At 44.7% G+C, this 18,741-nt stretch overlaps 1 protein-coding gene across 1 annotated transcript in view; it reads left to right on the top strand.

The window, feature by feature from the left end:
- The window catches only part of CCDC38 (coiled-coil domain containing 38), a 2,358,499-nt gene that overhangs the window by 286,963 nt on the left and 2,052,795 nt on the right, over positions 1-18,741 (top strand). The window contains exon 4 of the mRNA XM_086919075.1: positions 10,415-10,482. Coding sequence (XP_086775201.1) covers positions 10,415-10,482 — 68 coding nt within the window. The remainder of the gene's footprint in view (positions 1-10,414; positions 10,483-18,741) is intronic.

Below are 18,741 nucleotides of genomic sequence, written 5' to 3'. Positions count from 1 at the left end.
GAAAAAGGTGTACCCTCCTGTACGGCCTCCTGCTCCGCCCTGGGAGCTGAACCTAGTCAAAATTGATGGGCCCTCCTTTTGAGCCCATTCATAAAGCTACTTTACAGCATATTTCCTGGAAAGCGGCTTTTTTGGTAGCGATTACGTCAGCCCGTAGGGTGAGCGAAATTCAGGCTCTCTGTACTAAAGAACCGTATACAGTTTTTCATTTGAACAGAGTGGTGCTTAGAACACATCCTTCTTTCCTGCCGAAAGTGGTATCAGATTTTCATGTCAATCAGTCTATCTCTTTACCCATTTTCTTTCCTAATCCCTCTACCCCAGCTGAGAGGGCGTTACACTCTTTGGACCTGAAAAGGGTTTTAAAGTTCTATCTGGACAGGTCCAAGTCTATTCGACATTCTGATCAATTGTTTGTTAACTACGGATCGATCAGAACTGGTCATGCTGCCTCGAAACGTTCTATCTCCAGGTGGATCGTTTCGTGTATCAAGCTTGCTTACCAATTGGCGCAGAAGCCTTTAGGGTGTACTCCTAAGGCGCATTCCACTAGAGGTAGAGCAGCCACAGAAGCTTACCTGCATGATGTGCCCATGTCTGATATTTGTAAAGCGGCGACCTGGAGGTCTGTCCATACATTTACCAGACATTACTGTCTAGATTCTGACACGAGAGCAGACACCCAGGTGGGCCAGGCCTCCCTGAGGAGTCTGTTTAACAGCTGAGGATTTGGCTGTTATGATTTGGTTGGGTCATGTACTTCTCATTTACCTGCAGGTGGTTGATGGGCTTGCTATTCTATTCAGTGCTTATGACTATTGATGAGGATCCCCTGGAAGAGAAGGATAAGTTACTTACCTGTAATCCTAGTTCTCTTCCAGGGGTATCCTCATCAAAGTCATAAGCAACCCACCCGCCTCCCCAGGTAAATGGGATTTGGTACTGTTTTTCAATCTTGTTGTTGAGCCCTGTCTTCAGGGTTATGCAAAGAACAACTGACCTAACTGTCACCCCTGTGGCATGATGGGAAGCCTGGGGTCATGGTTGCCTTAAAGGCACGGTGCCAGTTTTTGTTGAAAATGGTTTCATTTTCTATGCTATTGTTTTTACAATGCAGCCTGAGGGCTAACAATGTCTATTTACAAGCAATTTTCAGGATTTATGTGTGGTTTACTCATTAAAACACAAAGTTCAAAGATTATTTGACCTAATGTGTTTGCTTTCTTTTGCTTCCTAAATAATTGCAGTGCATGTATATGTGTTTACATTGTTTTTACCCTCAGTTATGGAGCTGCATTGTTGTGAGAAAAATAATATATGTACATATGTATATGTGGAGCGAGATATATGTGTTTTTTACATATACATTTTTATATTGTTTCCGGGGTCCCGCACATGGGCGGGAATATTCAGTGCTTATTACTTTGATGAGGATACCCCTGGAAGAGAACTAGGATTACAGGTAAGTAACTTATCCTTACCTGCCCTTTGACTGCTGCGGGCTGTGGAGCGCTGACCGACGGTTCGTTGGAGGCATCACTTGGTGTTTGGTGGGTCCCTGCACTACATGGGTCCCTGCGGCGAACGACAGTATCCAGCATGCATCAGGGGAGCAGGCACAGCGCAGGGAGATTCACACACCTGTGAGGCATAGAAGGGGCATAACCATGTGACTTGGGAGTAGTCACAGCAAGATAAAACTTTACAGCAAAGAGCCCCTCAAAGGAGAACAAACTGAAACAGGCACTGAAGAGTCCATTCTAAGGACGAAACGCGTCTGCCAAGCGTTTCAGCAATTTCCTTTCAATGCTTGCGCAACTTTATTCAAATAAAGCAGCTTTTCCAGTCCCCCGGAGCATGGTTACACTCTTTTCCAAGGCTTGGGAGAGAGATTGGTGTGTATGTGTAGGCTGGCTAGCAGGAGCTGGCTTTGGTGACCGCCCTCGTTCTGGTGCTACGCGACCTCCTGCAAAAACTTGGTACTTTGCTGCACAACAGCAAATCGCGTCGCCCCCCCAGGTGCTGGTCTCAGTGCATGGGGAGAGAGGAGGCAGAACTATCTGCCTGAGAAGGGGGACAAAGGAGTTTCTTTGTTACCTGCCCTTTGACTGCTGCGGGCTGTGGAGCGCTGACCGACGGTTCGTTGGAGGCATCACTTGGTGTTTGGTGGGTCCCTGCACTACATGGGTCCCTGCGGCGAACTACAGTATCCAGCATGCATCAGGGGAGCAGGCACAGCGCAAGGAGATTCACACACCTGTGAGGCATAGAAGGGGCATAACCACGTGACTTGGGAGTGGTCACAGCAAGATAAAACTTTACAGCAAAGAGCCCCTCAAAGGAGAACAAACTGAAACAGGCACTGAAGAGTCCATTCTAAGGATGAAACGCGTCTGCCAAGCGTTTCAGCAATTTCCTTTCAATGCTTGTGCAACTTTATTCAAATAAAGCAGCTTTTCCAGTCCCCCGGAGCATGGTCACACTCTTTTCCAAGGCTTGGGAGAGAGATTGGTGTGTATGTGTAGGCTGGCTAGCAGGAGCTGGCTTTTGTGACCGCCCTCTCGTTCTGGTGCTACACGACCTCCTGCAAAAACTTGGTAATTTGCTGCACAACAGCAAATCGCGTCGCCCCCCCCAGGTGCTGGTCTCAGTGCATGGGGAGAGAGGAGGCAGAACTATCTGCCTGAGAAGGGGGACAGAGGAGTTTCTTTGTTACCTGCCCTTTGACTGCTGTGGGCTGTGGAGCGCTGATCGACGGTTCGTTGGAGGCATCACTTGGTGTTTGGTGGGTCCCTGCACTATATGGGTCCCTGCAGCGAACTACAGTATCCAGCATGCATCAGGAGAGCAGGCACAGCGCAAGGAGATTCACACACTTGTGAGGCATAGAAGGGGCATAACCACGTGACTTGGGAGTGGTCACAGCAAGATAAAACTTTACAGCAAAGAGCCCCTCAAAGGAGAACAAACTGAAACAGGCACTGAAGAGTCCATTGTAAGGACGAAATGCGTCTGCCAAGCGTTTCAGCAATTTCCTTTCAATGCTTGCGCAACTTTATTCAAATAAAGCAGCTTTTTCAGTCCCCCGGAGCATGGTCACACTCTTTTCCAAGGCTTGTGAGAGAGATTGGTGTGTATGTGTAGGCTGGCTAGCAGGAGCTGGCTTTGGTGACTGCCCTCTCGTTCTGGTGCTACGCGACCTCCTGCAAAAACTTGGTACTTTGCTGCACAACAGCAAATCGCGTCGCCCCCCCAGGTGCTGGTCTCAGTGCATGGGGAGAGAGGAGGCAGAACTATCTGCCAGAGAAGGGGGACAGAGGAGTTTCTTTGTTACCTGCCCTTTGACTGCTGCGGGCTGTGGAGCGCTGACCGACAGTTCGTTGGAGGCATCACTTGGTGTTTGGTGGGTCCCTGCACTACATGGGTCCCTGCGGCGAACAACAGTATCCAGCATGCATCAGGGGTGCAGGCACAGCGCAAGGAGATTCACACACCTGTGAGGCATAGAAGGGGCATAACCACGTGACTTGGGAGTGGTCACAGCAAGATAAATCTTTACAGCAAAGAGCCCCTCAAAGGAGAACAAACTGAAACAGGCACTGAAGAGTCCATTGTAAGGACGAAACACGTCTGCCAAGCGTTTCAGCAATTTCCTTTCAATGCTTGCGCAACTTTATTCAAATAAAGCAGCTTTTCCAATCCCCCGGAGCATGGTCACACTCTTTTCCAAGGCTTGGGAGAGAGATTGGTGTGTATGTGTAGGCTGGCTAGCAGGAGCTGGCTTTGGTGACTGCCCTCTCGTTCTGGTGCTACGCGACCTCCTGCAAAAACTTGGTACTTTGCTGCACAACAGCAAATCGCGTCGCCCCCCCAGGTGCTGGTCTCAGTGCATGGGGAGAGAGGAGGCAGAACTATCTGCCTGAGAAGGGGGACAGACGAGTTTCTTTGTTACCTGCCCTTTGACTGCTGCGGGCTGTAGAGCGCTGACCGACGGTTCGTTGGAGGCATCACTTGGTGTTTGGTGGGTCCCTGCACTACATGGGTCCCTGCGGCGAACTACAGTATCCAGCATGCATCAGGGGAGCAGGCACAGCGCAAGGAGATTCACACACCTGTGAGGCATAGAAGGGGCATAACCACGTGACTTGGGAGTGGTCACAGCAAGATAAAACTTTACAGCAAAGAGCCCCTCAAAGGAGAACAAACTGAAACAGGCACTGAAGAGTCCATTCTAAGGACGAAACGCGTCTGCCAAACGTTTCAGCAATTTCCTTTCAATGCTTGCGCAACTTTATTCAAATAAAGCAGCTTTTCCAGTCCCCCGGAGCATGGTCACACTCTTTTCCAAGGCTTGGGAGAGAGATTGGTGTGTATGTGTGTGTGTGTGTGGGTGTGTGTGTGTGTGTGTGTATATATATATATATATATATATATATATATATATACATATATATATGGAAAGCACTCCCGGGGATCATTTCTGTGTTATTTATTCACAGAAGAATAGCACAACTCCAACAACAGACACGTTTCGGTATTCAACCTTCTTCAATGTTTACCGAAGTGCCTGACCACCATGTTATTTAACATACATTTCCTGTGTCGACATAGTGAAAGGACTCATTCGTGCTACACTAATCGCGCGCTATATTGGACTTCCTAATGGCAAACCATCACGCATTCAATATGCAAGTGTAAAACATCGAACATATTATATTATATTATGCATACATATACTGCACTTTGTCCAACATATCTAGCCCACAGATGGGCAAAATCGGGCTAGATATGTTGAACAAGTGCAGTATATGGTTCCACATATATGTTATATGTTTCCGGGGTCCCGTGCATGGGCGGGAATATTCATGTGCTTATGACTTTGATGAGGATACCCCTGGAAGGGAACTAGGATTACAGGTACATAACTTATCCTCAAGACAGGTTTGATTCATTGATAAAAGTCGAGCATGCATTATCTCTCTCCACACTTTTGGCATTCTGGGTTACCACTGTCACCTGCACCGTGACCAGGAAGCTATTCACGGCCATGTGAACATACTTTCCAAACTATCACATGTAACCTGCACCAAATTTATGTGCCCTATATTTAATGTACAGATGTAAGGTGCAAGATGATTGGGTGTCCGAAGTTTTGGTCCCATTAGTTGTTTTTGAAATTATACATGTGATGCATGCAAACATACATGTACATGCTTTCAAAATCCAACCCAGATGGAAGGACATGGACATCAAGATGGCTGCTAGCATGTGAGCTGCAGGTGCTCCAGCTAACGATAAACATCTATGTAAATATTCTCACCCTACAAAGACATCTGTTGACCAGACATGCTTATGTTCTTTCAGGAAGCAACTGACAACAGTTAATGTTTTCTCTCTAGTGCATCCTGTAGTGACAGAGGAGGGAATGTGAGAACAGTGGGCTCACCGCCTTAATGACTACAGAAAATATTACGTCCATCTGATATTAAAACAGCAGAGAAGCAGAGTTTCAAAGGTGGCTGAAAGCAGAGAGTTTGCTGTCCCTCTGTAGTCTATAGACATGTGGAAGACTGAGCACTGACTTGGCTCATCACTGACCGGAGATATGAGGGGGTACTGCAGAGACACAGTCCAAGAAGAGAGGTGCTGAGGGACTGCCCACATGGTGCACGCTGTGCCGTGCCCATCCGGAACAAGTTTGTCGACGCTGAGCCAGTACTGTTTGTGCCTCTTGTGGGAAGTGAGAGCGCAGAGCCTAAGGATCTATTGTACTGACGCGGGAACTCCATATAAACCCTTATCAAGACAATTTACCTTACTGGTTGGATCTGACTTTTTGTTTAATGATACACTGCAAAAACAGACTCAGTGAAGATGACATCAGAGCTGACCCAAAAATGTAGTGAATTAAATGAGGGCAGCAGAGGTACCCTTCAAACCTCTCAGACAATATGAAAGACAAGCAGATAACAGTCGTCAAGCTGCAGGAAACAACCCGCAATCTGGAGACAAGGACAGAAGATGCAGAGTGAGGATCAAGGCATGAATCGGATTCCTGGAGTAAGCGGTGGGTCTTTCAGTGGAAATATTTTTTAAGATGGCACATGGAGACCTAATGCTTTAGTCTCGGTCAGAAATATCGCCACCATGGGCTATCATAGCTTGCTTTGTGATCTTTAGGGACAGAGATGCATTCCTACAAAGTATGAATTTGAAGGAATGAAAATTCAGATCTTTTTGCACCAAGCTGAAGTGGCCAAAGATGGCTGAGCACATTTCTTCACATCCTCTCCGACTCCCACCTCTTGACGAGGGAGGCTAACATTGCAGACTCGATGATGATGAAACACTGAAATTTGAATAGAATGTATCCCATACTGAAGGGACTGATATCAGGCAGGCCATGGCACACATCATGTGCTTCGGTCCTGTATATACCACAAGTTTTTTGTTTGTTTTATTTTAATATGTTTGATGTTGTTGATGGAAAGTGTCAATCGAGGCAAGGCATGACAGTCAGAAAATATGACTTTTTGTGTATGCTCCTAGAGTCCCTCACCCAATGTTATTACTAATTGTGCAAGATTTTGTATCTCCTTGTTTGAATACTCCAGTTCTATGGACAGGTGACTTCAAATAATATCTTGAGAACTGAATAGGCTACCACCTGAGATGGGTACGGCCCCTCGCTAAACCATTGAATTATAGGAAAAGATGGATACGTTGGATTTTTTCAACAAATGTAAGAAAACGTTGCTTCCAGTATAATATCTCTTAATTTGTCTCTCCCCTACACAGCTCAGTTAGCTGGAGTGACTATATGTTCATGACCCATGCCATAGCCAACCTCTACTCAGACCCATATTATCTGGGCAGACTGCTGTCAGACCAATCTTCCCCAGTCCTGACTAGTTATAAATTTGTCAGCATGTTATGCCCAAATTACCCACCCAAAGACTTAGGGCAGAATCACTGCAAGAGGCTACCTTCTGAAAAGACATACATCAGATACTTACTGACTACTTCCAGGATAACTGAGAACCTGTCACCACTAGAGTGATGTGGTTTATGAGCAAAATGTGCCTTTTGATGTCCTGCTCCTTTGTTTAGGTTCCACCAATCAGGGTTTCAACATATGTTTCAGCATCCCCAGTGCATTAACCAGAATAGTACTTAGGAAAGTCTGAAGATCTTTAGCTCTGGGGCAGTGCTTCATTAACGTTTTGGAACCTTGACCCAATTTTGAGAACAACAAACTTTCACGGCTCCCCTAGCTTTGATGGACATTAGCCTGGTGGGGGGGCTTGGCTAACTGCCAACGAATGTGGCCGCACACTGAGTAGACTTGGAGGCCGTCCGTAATTAATCCCCCACAATCTGATAACGATCCAACCTGTGCCAATGCCTTTGTGCCCCAGGAGACTCCCCAGAACCCTGTGCAGTTTGGGGAGGCTTCCTGACCTTCTCTAACCCTATTAATGTAAAGCGAGCGGCCCTGCCTTCTAAGGAAGCATGGGTTTGCCGGCGGAAGTGATCCGAGCCTAAAGCAGTGGCCGGGATTCAGGGCTCCGTCAGAAGGCGGATCCAACCCAGTGGATGCCTCACTTGTTGCTAGCGGCTGCAGAAAGTGCGGTAGTAGTGGGACAGAGACGACACTCGAGGGAGGTTCCTGGGCTGTCAAGTCCCTGAAGGGTAGGACCAGCGGATTCTGCTTGCCCGCGTGCCCCGGTCACCACACATATTGTGCTGTGGGCTGCGGCACTCAGCCGGTGCTTTAGGTATGCCGTGACTGAGACCGTTTGGCTTCTTGCCCGTACGGTTGCTGGTGCCCGTGCTGTGATATCGCGGTCTGTGGGCCCTGCCCATGAATCCTGCACCAGGGACCCAACAGAGCCACCAGAATGAGCGCTGTGCAACTGGGACACCTCACCCTCAGCCCCCTGTCATTCTGGGTGGGTGGCATCAGCGTGATGTTAAGGGAGGGGAGTGAAGATAATAACAATAGTTATCACATGTCTGGCAGGGTTGGACTCCAGTTAGGCACATGGTTATTGCTTTTCAAGGTTGTAAATGTAAAGTGTTGGGGACACAATATGTTAGCATGATTATTCTGAACCACATAAGTACGACGTTAGTAGCTCTCCCACACTCTTAGATCCTACATTTTGGGCAACTGGCACTCTGCAAGTTGGGGTTTATGGGTGGTTTTAGACTCATGATGCAGTGGCGCAGAGAGGGGATCTGTTTTGCATGTTTTTCATTGTTACTTGATTGGTTCATCGCATGGGTATTAATCTCAAAAAGTAGGACGAAACCCGCGGTATTACTTTGTAAGTTCCAGTTTGAGACTCAGCACAGCAGAGCTCTATTCGGAAACCTAATACCTACCCAAACCACACTGGCGTTCCAATGGCGGGTCACAGGCGGCGGACTGTAACTATTTGGTCATGCAATGTCAATAGATTGGGGAATAAGACAAAATGCACATTAATACTCCAATAACTGCACAGGCATTGCCCTAATGTTGTGTTGTTTCATGAGAGCCATTTTTGAGGGAGCCATTATAAAGGCCTTGATCGCTTTGGCCCCAAGCTATAGGCACGGGAAGGTTACACTACCGACTGTGGGACCGAACGGATTACCAGTGGAACTTTATAAGAGACTATCTATCAAACTTGCACAGCTCATGCTGGACATGTTTAAGGCGGCGCATGAGAAGGGTTTCCTGGGAGAAGATCAGCATACCACGTCCAGAGTAGTCCTACATAAAAAAGGGAAGCCCCAATCAGACTACCGTTCTTACAGACTAGTCAATTTATTGAATGTGGAGGTCAAGGCTTTGGCCAAAGTCCTGTCCACTAGGCTTTGTCAGGTTATCACCTTGATCATAAACTCTGACCAATCTGGTTTCATGCCACACAGAAACACTAGACTCAACCTACGGTGTCTTTTTGGCATCCTCCATATGACCTATTCACCCCAAATGGAGCAGGCAACATTGTTATCCTTAGATGCAAAAACGGCCTTTGACAACATAGAATGCTCATGCACCACTGGTATGAATATAAAAAAAAATCAATCCTCACTTTGTAATTTCTTCTTTAATTGTATGCTCTCCTGAAGTGGCGAGTTTGTATTAACACAACTTAACTGATGAATTCTCAACAACGTCTTCTTTAACTTTCTATAGGATCTAAGAAATAAGTCATCTTTCATGAAAATTGATAAAACATATGTGAATTTATTTTCTTCAATAAGAGCAGCTTTAAATGAAGGTATGTGGACATCCATAATTATGAATCTGGAATTGTCTCCATCCATGTAGCATAAATAAATCTAGTTGATGAATGCTTTTTATATTTAAAAATACACTGAAATATATATAGGATTAGGCACCACAAAATTCATCATTTTAACTAATAGAGGATGACATGATACAAACCATGATGTTCAAACTGAAATGATCATAGCTAATTATTGCTCACATCAAATCATGATGCTCAAACCAGAATTAGTATAGTCAATTATTGCTTACATCAATGCAACCATGCTGTTTGTGCTCATGATGTGAAATATACAATTTACAATCTTATAATATAATGTGTTCTTAACTGTTATTTGCTTAATGTATTGTATGATTAGAATTGTTTGTACATATTGTAAATAGTTGTTTTCTTTGTATTTATATGTATTCTGTAGCCCTGAGGAAGTCCCTTAGGATAAAATCCATTGGCTACTGTGGATTTCAATTTTAAAGGAAGAAGAATTTGAAAAAGAATAAAGAATTGTCTTCAAAATATACTTACTGAAGAATATGAATTTTCTTAACTGTATACACCATGAGTTATGTGTTGAATGATCATGGGCTATAAATAATACGGTCTTTCACAAGAAATGTGAGCTGAACCATATTAATTGATTCATGTTGGAAATTTCTTCCATTGAAAGTTGAAAGGGTTGAACTTTTGTTTCTGTGCACCTTATAAGTGTTTAATTATTTTTCCCATGGTAGGATTTTGCCTCAACCTCTTTTGTATATATTTTAAAGTAACACTTTTAACTGTTTATCTACTAACATGTTTTTACATTGTGAGTGGTATATTTAAATGTGATTGATACAATATATTTATGAATAAAAGTAGCAACAAAATTAGCAACAGGAAATGATGGCACGCTTCTCAAATGGGATTGAAAACTTATAAAGATTTGGGTGGTCAAAATGTATTCATCACTTTGCCGTACTGTCCTTTTTAACTTTCATTCTTTAGAAGATCATATAATGAAAGCTTTGAGAAATTAGTAAACATGACTATCAATGAACTTGCTTTACCTTTATCCCTTGAACCTTCTTGATGAACATGGTAAAAAAACATACTATTTAGTTCATTACAAAACCAATTTTGTCCTTTTAAAGGTTGTCCTGCTGAAAAAGAATCACTGCGAGACTACATCGCTAAGAAGAGACAGATGTTTCTGGCACAGGTATTGCACAACAAATGTTGCTTACAATTTGAAAGATACATACTTTTAGTCATTTAACTGTGATCAATGCAGGAAAGGCACCAGCCACTTTTTAATAAATTATTTTCATTTGGAGCATGTATAGATAGCTACAGTTAATAATGTGTTCCATCACATTAAAAATTTTGATATGTCTTCCGGGATGTCAACAAATACCTTTCTTCAATTTAGAGCTTACGCTATTGTTGGTCTAGTTAAGAGCAGTTGTACCAGGATATGAGGCTTGAGGATACCCTGCACTGTTGTTGTTTTTTTCAACATGTTTTTATTGACATTTTATATTTTTCATACACAACATATGTTTATATTTTTTGTATCACTTTTTGTACATACTTGTTATACATTTCTGCTGTAGCTGTTAACATGTGCGGTTATACAGTTAATACAGTTTGCGCCTAGTGTGGGGATTGTGTCTGTGTGGGCTTCTATTCATGTTGTATTATGGTCTATCGTAACTTGCGATGCGCATCCTTCACATATGCCCCGGTCTTGGAACTACTGGGGTACTTTCAGAACTGCTAACTTTTGGGTCTAACTGGGGTTGACTTTGGAGGTGTGTGAGTTGTACTCAGGCGGAAGCATTTGACTTATGGGCTATTATGATGTTGGTGATCTGTGTTTAAGTGTGTGCAGTAGTTGTGACACCTACTGTTATTTCCTGTCTCCCTGGTGTTTGTATAGGCCGTGGTGTGATGTTCCTAGTGTGGGACTGACTGGTCCCTCTGTGTTTTTCTCCGGACATGCTCTCGGTCGCTTGAGCTATTTGGGTCTGGGATGCCGCGGGTGGTTCATCTCTTACTGTCTGTTGTTTGAATTGGTGTAGGAGCTGTGCCCATTCCATGGATATGTGATGTTAACGTGCCCCTCTCACCTCTTCACTTCTAATTGCTTCCTCCTCTGCTGCACCCCATTTTTTCATTGCTCCTACTCAGGCTGCAACAGGGGGTCTCACCGGGGTTCGCCAGTACATGGATATTCCTCTCTTAGCCATCAGTATTGACAGGGACATGAAGTGTGTCTGTACCTTGTGTGTCTTCCGTCGCTGGAATACTCCCAATGTGCATGCCTCCCATGTGTTCATGTCCGGTAGACCTGTGGTTTTCTGCAATGCCTCATGGATTTATCTCCAGTATGATTGCAATGTGGGACAATTCCAAAACATATGTTGAAAATCTGCCTCGGGGGGGCCAGCAACGAGGACACAGGAACTGAGTGTCTGGATAATATTGTTGGAGGTGCTCAGGCATTAAATATACTCTATGTAGGATGTAAAATTGTCTGTTCTTAAAGAGTGCATTTCTGGATAAATTTTTGGGGTATTGTATTGCTTGTTCCCACTCTTTATCATGCAATGGTTGTCCTATTTCCTCTTCCTATGTCTGTCGCAGTGAGTCCAGAGGTCTCGGGCGGCTTTGTAGAGCCATGTGATTATGTGTCTGCCCGCACCCATGTTGTAGAATTGTGTGTCGCGGGCGCCACTTCTGTTAGGTTCAAGAGTGGGCGGCAGCTGGCGATGGTTCTAGAGTGGGCGGCAGCTGGCGATAATTTGTCTATATAGCAGGAATTGCCCTGGGGGGAGATCATGTTCTTCCAATAAATGGTTGTACGGACGTAATTGCCCGTCCTCGAATAGGGATTCAACCTCGGTTAGCGACTGATCTGTCCATACCCGCAAAACCCGGGCTGTGTAATATCTCTCACTTCTGGGCAGTCCTGTCAGTGGGAATAGTGGAGAGTAGAGGGGCTTCCCTGCGGATATGTAATGTATCCTTAGCATACATGTGCAGGCTATTGGCACCTGTAATGGGTAAGTTTGCATGGGTCTAGTGCTGGGCAATAATAGATGATGGATTGCTGGCACAGGCATATGCCCTGGTCAGTAGTGGTTTCCCCTAGGTGACTCTTAGCCATCAAGTGCGTGAGCCACTGCAGCTGTGCAACCAAGAAGTATGCCTCTAAGGATGGGGCCCCTAGTCCCCCGCAGTCGGGTGGTAATTGTAGTTTGGATAGAGCCACCCTATGTCGGTCCATGTCCCAAATTAGAGAGATAAGTAATGAGTCTAATTCCCGAAAAAAATGGGTGAGGAGGGACCACCGGGAGGTTAGCTAAGTGGTATAACAATCTGGGTATTATGATCATTTTGGCCAAGGCCACTTGTCCAGTTGGGGTGGGGGAAGCATTTTCCAAAAGCCCATTGCTGCCCTTATCCTTTCCAATGCCTTCCAATGGTTTCCAACATATATGTCAGTAGGGAAGCGATATAGTGGAACTCCCACGAATCGAGGGCCATTTGCACTCCAGGTGATGCTCTGGTCTCCTTACTCTGCACTGTTTTTATGGCAGTATTTAGATACTTAGCCATGAGGGATAATGGGGACATTCCTGCTCTCCCTGTGCTGGTGCACTGAGAGCTGCATAATGTCAACACAGGAACCCTTGCGCCAGGGTGCAAGGGTGCATGTGTTACATGCAGGTTTTTTTTGTGCAGGAATGAACACCTGCATAAAAACAAGCATTGGAAATGCAATAGGTCTCGCATTAGGAAAGTTTGAGCTATTGGTCTTATAAATGATTTTTTAAATATATGTGTTGTTTTTCAAAATACCTAAATTAATAGCTTTGTCATTTACAATGCCAATAGTTATAACTTTCGCAAATGTGACACCTATAGCATTTGTAATGCAACATGTTTTGTATTTACGTGACTTAGATGTATTGATATTACAAATAACAATGGATTTTTTTTTTTAATATTTAATAATTAATTTAATTTTTAATGTCAATAGCTTTAAGTTTTGTAAATAACTTTTGTGAAGATTATGTTCACTGTTTTTTATTGTGAAGAAAAACCAAGAACAAAAGTGAAATATTAACATAATTGAAAGTATTGTAAAAAAATTTTTTAAAGTAGTTTTGAGAAGGTGAAAATGTCTAGCTTCATAAATATCCATATGAACATGTCACTTCTTGATTCCTTAGCGCCTAAAAGCAATAACGTTCGGATTATGCGCTAACATAAGTAAAATAAACATGTTCAATGGACACTTTATGCTGCCCGTAAGGGGTTATCGAGCAAGTGAAGGAATTAAAATGAGAACGGAACGGTCCTGGGGCTAAGAGAAGTACTGAAAAACAAGTGACTTGTTGCAGTCGTCTTCTACACATGCATATCGCCCTTTCAGTGTTTTGCAGGGCTCCTTTGAAGTAACTCAACTAATCTCCGACTCACTGACAGAGAGATGTACGACTTTCACAGTCCACAGTGGCTTGGCTGACAATATTTACACAAAAGGGAAAAGTGATATTTTCAGTCGCTAGTTGCAAAGCCGTGCAGGCACAGAAGATAAGACAGTTGTCGCTCTGTGGGGCTTATAAGTAAAATGCTCGAATAATTACGTTATCGAGCTGGGCCTTTTCTCTTTGGTAGCTCGCTTGCTGCGTTACTGTACTCCACTGTTTATGAAGGGACAATCTTTTGCACACTGAGTCATGTGCCCGTGTTAACCTATTCCGGTTAGCATTCTCATCGTTGGTTGCTACTCCGTTATTTTGAGCAAGAAAATGTTCCCAAAGAAGATAGGATAATATGAGCGTGTCCTATTGCGTAAGAGACGCGTAAAAAAAGCACCATATATTCCGTTCAAAGCACTTTACAGAGCACCAGTTTCTACTTTGAAGAAAGTGTAACATTAAATACAGTAAAACTTTACTGCCTCACATTCACATGTTTAATTACTCAAGCCTTCGCGCTTTGCTGCGTCATGAGGGCGGATGCAGTTTAACGGATGACCATCTCTTTACGAAAAGGAGAAAGACGGCCTGGCAGCTTGCAAGAAGGATTGTAATCTTACGTGCAGGCACTTTTGTCTCACGTTATGAAGCATTCCCATGCTCAGAGAATTGCCCCCTCCCATCTCGACGAACATTGATGAAGTTCTCTGATGTTCGAAAAAAACGTCAGTTAACTGGTTTATCAGAAATGTATATAGCGAGGAAGGCGCAGTAGTTTGCCAGAGCAGGCCAGGATTGAAAGCTTTTATAAAATACCACTACTTCCTGCTGACTGTCAGGGAACCACCCCACCACCCCCCTCCCCAGTGCCTGCGCGTGCAGCTTGTAGTAATAAATGAAGTGAGATGCAATTTACGTGACGGATAAAGTGAACAGCCCTCCGTCATTAACGTCCGTTTGAAGCCATGAATATACTACAGTAAAATTTAAGTAGCTTATCACGAAATACAGATAAGCAACTTAACTTCTTGTGTTATCGCGCGCGTTAATGCGCCGCAGTCAGGAGCGGCAGCTGTGTATTGAAAATTTCAGAGCGGGAAACAATTAGCAGTTTAAACAATGCGAGGTTGGCATCGGAGTGGAATCTTTCAGAGGGGATTAGGCGGCAGATAGGGCCCGCTCCGTGGTTTCTTTAAACAAACCCTACTAGAAGTAATGTCATTAGGGGAGCGGCGGGGGCGCTCTCAAGAGACAGACCCCGACCGCTAGATCAGCGATGCCTTGCTAAGCAAGCTGAGCCCGGGATTAAGCAATATTGCCCAAAAAGGAGTTTGCGTTATTAAACAAAAGGATTTTCTCATCCACGACATTACGGCGCAGTAAAAGCAACACTTACGGCGGGTAAGATCAGAAAAAAAATTCTCAGGGGCGATTTTCAGGGCAAACTCCATGATAGACGAGAAGAGGAAAGCAGAGACATGAAATTATTGAAGAAACACTTCTCTTTGTTGAAGCATTCATTGTCCCACCAGCCAAAGAAACAGAATGGGTGGTAAGAATTGCACATCTCTCCTTGCTAGCATTCCACCACAGGGCCAGCCAGTCGTCAAATTCCTTTAAAAACAAGTAACGCTCTAATCTGCGACTTACTTTAAAAAGTAAACGCTCTGGGGGTCCAAACCTGAGCGGCAAGGTTGTGCTGGGAGAGAGAGAGTCGGGAGGAGAGTAGGAGGAGGAGGGGGGAGGAGAGTAGGAGGAGGAGGGGGGAGGAGAGTAGGGGAGGCACGGCCTAGCGGCCGTGCAACCAAGAAGTGAGGGGGCGGAGCTGGGGGAGGCTGTGAGAGAGAGAGTGGGGAGGAGAGTAGGAGGAGGAGGGGAGAGGAGAGTAGGAGGAGGAGGGGGGCCAAAAGAGACAAGACGGAGGGAAGGCAGAGAAGGGGAGGGGGGAGGAGAAATGCGACACGGCGGGCAGGGGAGGGGGCGGAGAGGGTGTGAAAGCAGCAGGGGCCTGGAGTGCGGCTGAGGGAAGTGACGAAATGCGACATGGCACGCAGGGGAGGGGGCGGAGCGGGGGTGTGGGAGGAGTGCGCCGAAAACACATGCAAGGCAGGCGGCTGGGGGCATGTGCACGCGCTTTCAAGCTCAATGCGCATGCGCATTGAGCTTGAATTTCACGGGCACTGCAAGGAATCGCCACGATTCCTTGCAAGTTAGTTAAAGACTGTTTAAGCCCCCATAGTCTCGCAAGCTCGATGCGCATGCGCATCGACAGGCGAGACCTAACAATCCTTAGAGACATTTTCCTCTACGTCTGCTGCACAATGCAGCTGACGTAGAAAGAGGAAATAAGGCGTAGAAATGAAGATATTTCATTGTGTCATGTCTCTAATTTTGTCTGGATACAATTGTGTCTGAATCCCAGGTTTACTACCCTTAGTAAATGTGGGATTGCATCAAAATCCATGGGTGGATGCATGGGATCACCCATGCTCTACCCGTGGAAAGCCTTCCAGACACAGAGTAATGCAAGGTATTGATTTAAGCTACCTTGTGTTACTCTCAATTTACTAAGCCATGCAGAGCCTTGCAAGGTGGAAAGCTTTGCGTGGCTTAGTAAATCTCACTTAAGCTCTTGCGTTGCCTTGCATCTCTTTACTTGACACAGGGGCAACACAAGGGCTTGGTAAATCAGGCCCACAGTTTAAAAAAAACTTTGGACACAGTCTCATCTCAGAAATGATCTTGTCATGCAACCAGAAAATATCAAACAAACTAAAGAGCCACAAAGAATGCCTTCTTAAAATAATTATCCAGTTCTGTACAACTCAGCCTGTCAATGGAGGTGGTACAGCATGATCACAGTAAGTTCATGTTACCAAGAGGTGCAAGTGCCCAAATTAAATACAGGCCAGCTGTTGAAAAGTATTTGTGTCGCTCTTTTCATATTTTCTAAATTAATCTCGAATATTTTAGGTTGTGGAACATCTTTGAGTGAACACGAGTATTGTCTAATTCATTTAAAGAAAGAAACCCAGATTTGCACATAGTTTTATTTGACCTTTGCTTACATTTTTTTTTGATGTTATGTACACGCTTTATGAGAAATATGCCAGCAGAAAAAGACATACAAGTTGTCTAGATATCTTCCCAATAAAAACAAGAATTCAAACATGAAAGCAATCAAAAAAGCAAAACGTCTTATGCAGGCCGCGTGAAATGTATTGGTTTTAATATAAATCTTAAAAGGGGCTTACATCTCACCTCCTTGCTTTTCTGGCTTTTCATTGGTTCCTGTGCTTGACACTTTTTTCCCTCCATTTCTATTGGCTGTAGCATATTGTCCTGAATTTACTAATGCATGTTCTTGTCTGTTTCTCTTATCAGTTTCCCTTAGCCGAAATAATGTTAACATCTGCTTTGGTGGAACTATTTTTTCATAAAGATTTGCCTCACTCTGCTTTTTTGTCTTCCAGGATACTTTAAATTAAAAAAACAGTTTATATAGCGCAATTTATCACCTGGAGAGATTAAGTGGTTTGCCCAGAATTACAGGATGCTGCACTGCTGAGACTTGAACTGCGATCCCCAGATTTTGAGACAGCGGCTCTGGCCACTGCGCCACAGCCTCTCTTCTTCTGTGCTACTTGTCAGGGAGCTCTTTCCTCCTCCCAATGTATTTTTTCAATGTATTTTTTGAGTCTTTCTGCTTTTTCGGTTTGTGTGATACTTTAAATTAAACTAGCAGATTTATTTACCCAACTTGTCACCTGGAGAGATTACATGATTTGCTTTTACTGGAAAAGCTTCCCGTTTTCCTGCGGTTGTAGTCAGCAATCAGCAGTTTGTGCGGAGCTGAGTGAAGCTGTGGTCAGGACCGGATCGGATCAAGAGCCAGGCAGGAGCCAGTGGCCAGAGGCACTGAGGCTGGAATCACAGCAGAAAAAACTCTGACAACCTGATCAAACCTGGACGCCTCTACAATCTTCACTGCCTGGAGGACCAGATGAGTGGCAGGTAACGGGCAAGGACGCAGAGCATTAAGCATTAAATATTAAATCGCATTAAAGCGCAGGCAAACAGGCACGCACACCACAAAGTTCTCTGCAGGGTTTTCAAGAAGTGCAAGTGAGACCGCGACCTCCGCTAGCGGCGGCCGCGGAGTGTTGTGCCCGGGAGTGTCTACAGAAGCGGCCCAACTATGTTGGCTGCGGTTTTTGGCACCCCCAGTGAGCCCTGCTCCCGCACCTCCTGCACTGTGCTGAGAGTCTCGCAGTGCAAAAGAGTCAAGGGGTCTAAAGGAGGCCAACATTGAGGAAGCATATAAACACAGGGAGAGCGCAGCGTTCGGAGTCCTGTTCTCTGTTGCTACCTTCCTTTGGTCTAACCCCCTTCTTCTAGGAACGTGGGCTAGAACAACTTCTTGACTCCCCATCTCAGTATTGAAACTGCGCAATGAGCTCTGGCAAGATCAGAGGCGCTGCAGGACAATCACAAGGGAAACCGAAAAGGGAAAACGGGGACCAACAAGTGGCAGACAATACCAGTCCCAGTAGAATCCAGGAACTGGGAGTAAAAACTAATCCACATAAGGACATGAACACTGACATGAACATTGACATCGACCTGGACACCGTCAAAGAATGCGCACTGAGCCCCACTAGCACCATCAGCTCAATCTCCAGAACTAATGCTAAATCCAGTAAGCGGGCACTTATTACTGATTTTTAAAAAGTATGCCGCAGACAAGCCCCGGAGAAACAAAAGACCAAAAAAGAAGGTAAGGAAGCTAAAGGAACGAAGCAAGTCAACACAACTAATGACACTAATAATATTGACACCGATGAAATCGATGACATCACCCAAGACTGCGACAATTAAATAGCAAAAGAACAAAGAATGGGACAAGGGGATCCTACACCATCCTTAAGAGACGACAAAAGCCATGATAGCCTCACTCACAATCGTTTGAATCCAGTAACAAACTTTCA

This window comes from Lissotriton vulgaris, chromosome 1_1 (genome assembly GCF_964263255.1).
Source record: "Lissotriton vulgaris chromosome 1_1, aLisVul1.2, whole genome shotgun sequence".
NCBI classification, from domain to species: Eukaryota; Metazoa; Chordata; class Amphibia; order Caudata; family Salamandridae; genus Lissotriton; species Lissotriton vulgaris.
The sequence above is the reverse complement of the archived record's forward strand: the minus strand, read 5'-3'. Positions and strand labels throughout refer to the sequence as shown.